Consider the following 1,129-nt stretch of genomic DNA (forward strand, 5'->3'; position numbering starts at 1 on the left):
CAATCATTAACCCTAGAGAGCTGAGCAAACACACACACACACACACACTCACACACTCACCGTGCCCGTTCTCCGAGCGAGACAAGGTCAAATCCAAGAGGTCATGAGAGCGGGGCTGCTGACCCGGAAGTAGACCGCTGACGTCACCAGTCACGTGATTCACCACCGGCTCCCCCGCCAGCATGCTTGTGCCTGCGTGATGGTGCTGCTGTTGTTGTTGTTGTTGTTGTTGCTGGTGGTGGTGGTGGTGATGATTCTGCTGTTGCTGTTGTAGCTGAGCAGTCTCGTAGTCCATATAAGGGTGGTGCTGGTGAGTGGGGATTGGTGGCTGAACCTGGTGCTGCTGTTGTTGCTGTTGCTGTTGTTGTTGCTGCTGATGCTGCTGTTGTTGGGCTTGCTGCATGCGCTGCTGTTGCTGTTGCTGCTGTTGGTGGTTCAGAGAATCCTTGGAAGAAGACTTGGACTTGGAGGAAGATTTCGGCTTTCTTTTCCTCGTCTGTATTCCTTCTTTCTTCATTGACAACGGTCGGTTCACCTGTATAGAGGAGGAAATAGTGTTATCTATTCTATACATATTATATTTGAGAAAGTTCGTCACTTTCGCCGCCTAATACTTTCGAACCACTTAACTTTCGAAATTGAAAAAATTAACAGCGGTTCAGAATCATTTAAAGGGTGCACAGTTTCATTGAGGAGCCTGAAGTGAAGTCACTGTAATTTAATTTTCAGTTTTTCATTAGTTTCGTTTAGATCTAATATTGGGAAAGTCCGTCTTCTAAAACGCCATTCTGAATAAGTGAGGTTTCCGTTCACTGGGAGAGCACACTTATTGCACACCTTTGAAATTATGGAGTGCACAACCACGAAAGCGGAATAGAGAATCAATCTATAGGCGCCTACATCTATTACATTATTTTAGGCAACTTGGAAACGCGTGTGTCACTTATATCTCACGATTTATTACTGCATTCCAGTAGAGTGTAAATATAGCAGTTCAATGACTTTCAGTTGATGTTAATGCACCGATCATTCCTTTCATCGAAAGGGGGCCCAGTTAGTTAGTAATGGCGTCGGTGGCCTAGTGGTTAGGCTCTCGGACTCGCAACCGTAAGGTCGTGGGTTCGAATCC

General features: G+C 46.0%; 1 protein-coding gene across 1 annotated transcript in view; it reads right to left on the bottom strand.

The window, feature by feature from the left end:
- Positions 1-1,129, bottom strand: part of LOC101845196 (box A-binding factor) — a gene marked incomplete in the record, with an annotated part of 12,865 nt that overhangs the window by 3,326 nt on the left and 8,410 nt on the right. The window contains 1 exon segment of the mRNA XM_005107368.3: positions 61-538. Coding sequence (XP_005107425.2) covers positions 61-538 — 478 coding nt within the window.

The sequence above is a fragment of the Aplysia californica genome, unplaced genomic scaffold (assembly GCF_000002075.1).
Source record: "Aplysia californica isolate F4 #8 unplaced genomic scaffold, AplCal3.0 scaffold00598, whole genome shotgun sequence".
In the NCBI taxonomy this organism is placed as follows: domain Eukaryota; kingdom Metazoa; phylum Mollusca; class Gastropoda; order Aplysiida; family Aplysiidae; genus Aplysia; species Aplysia californica.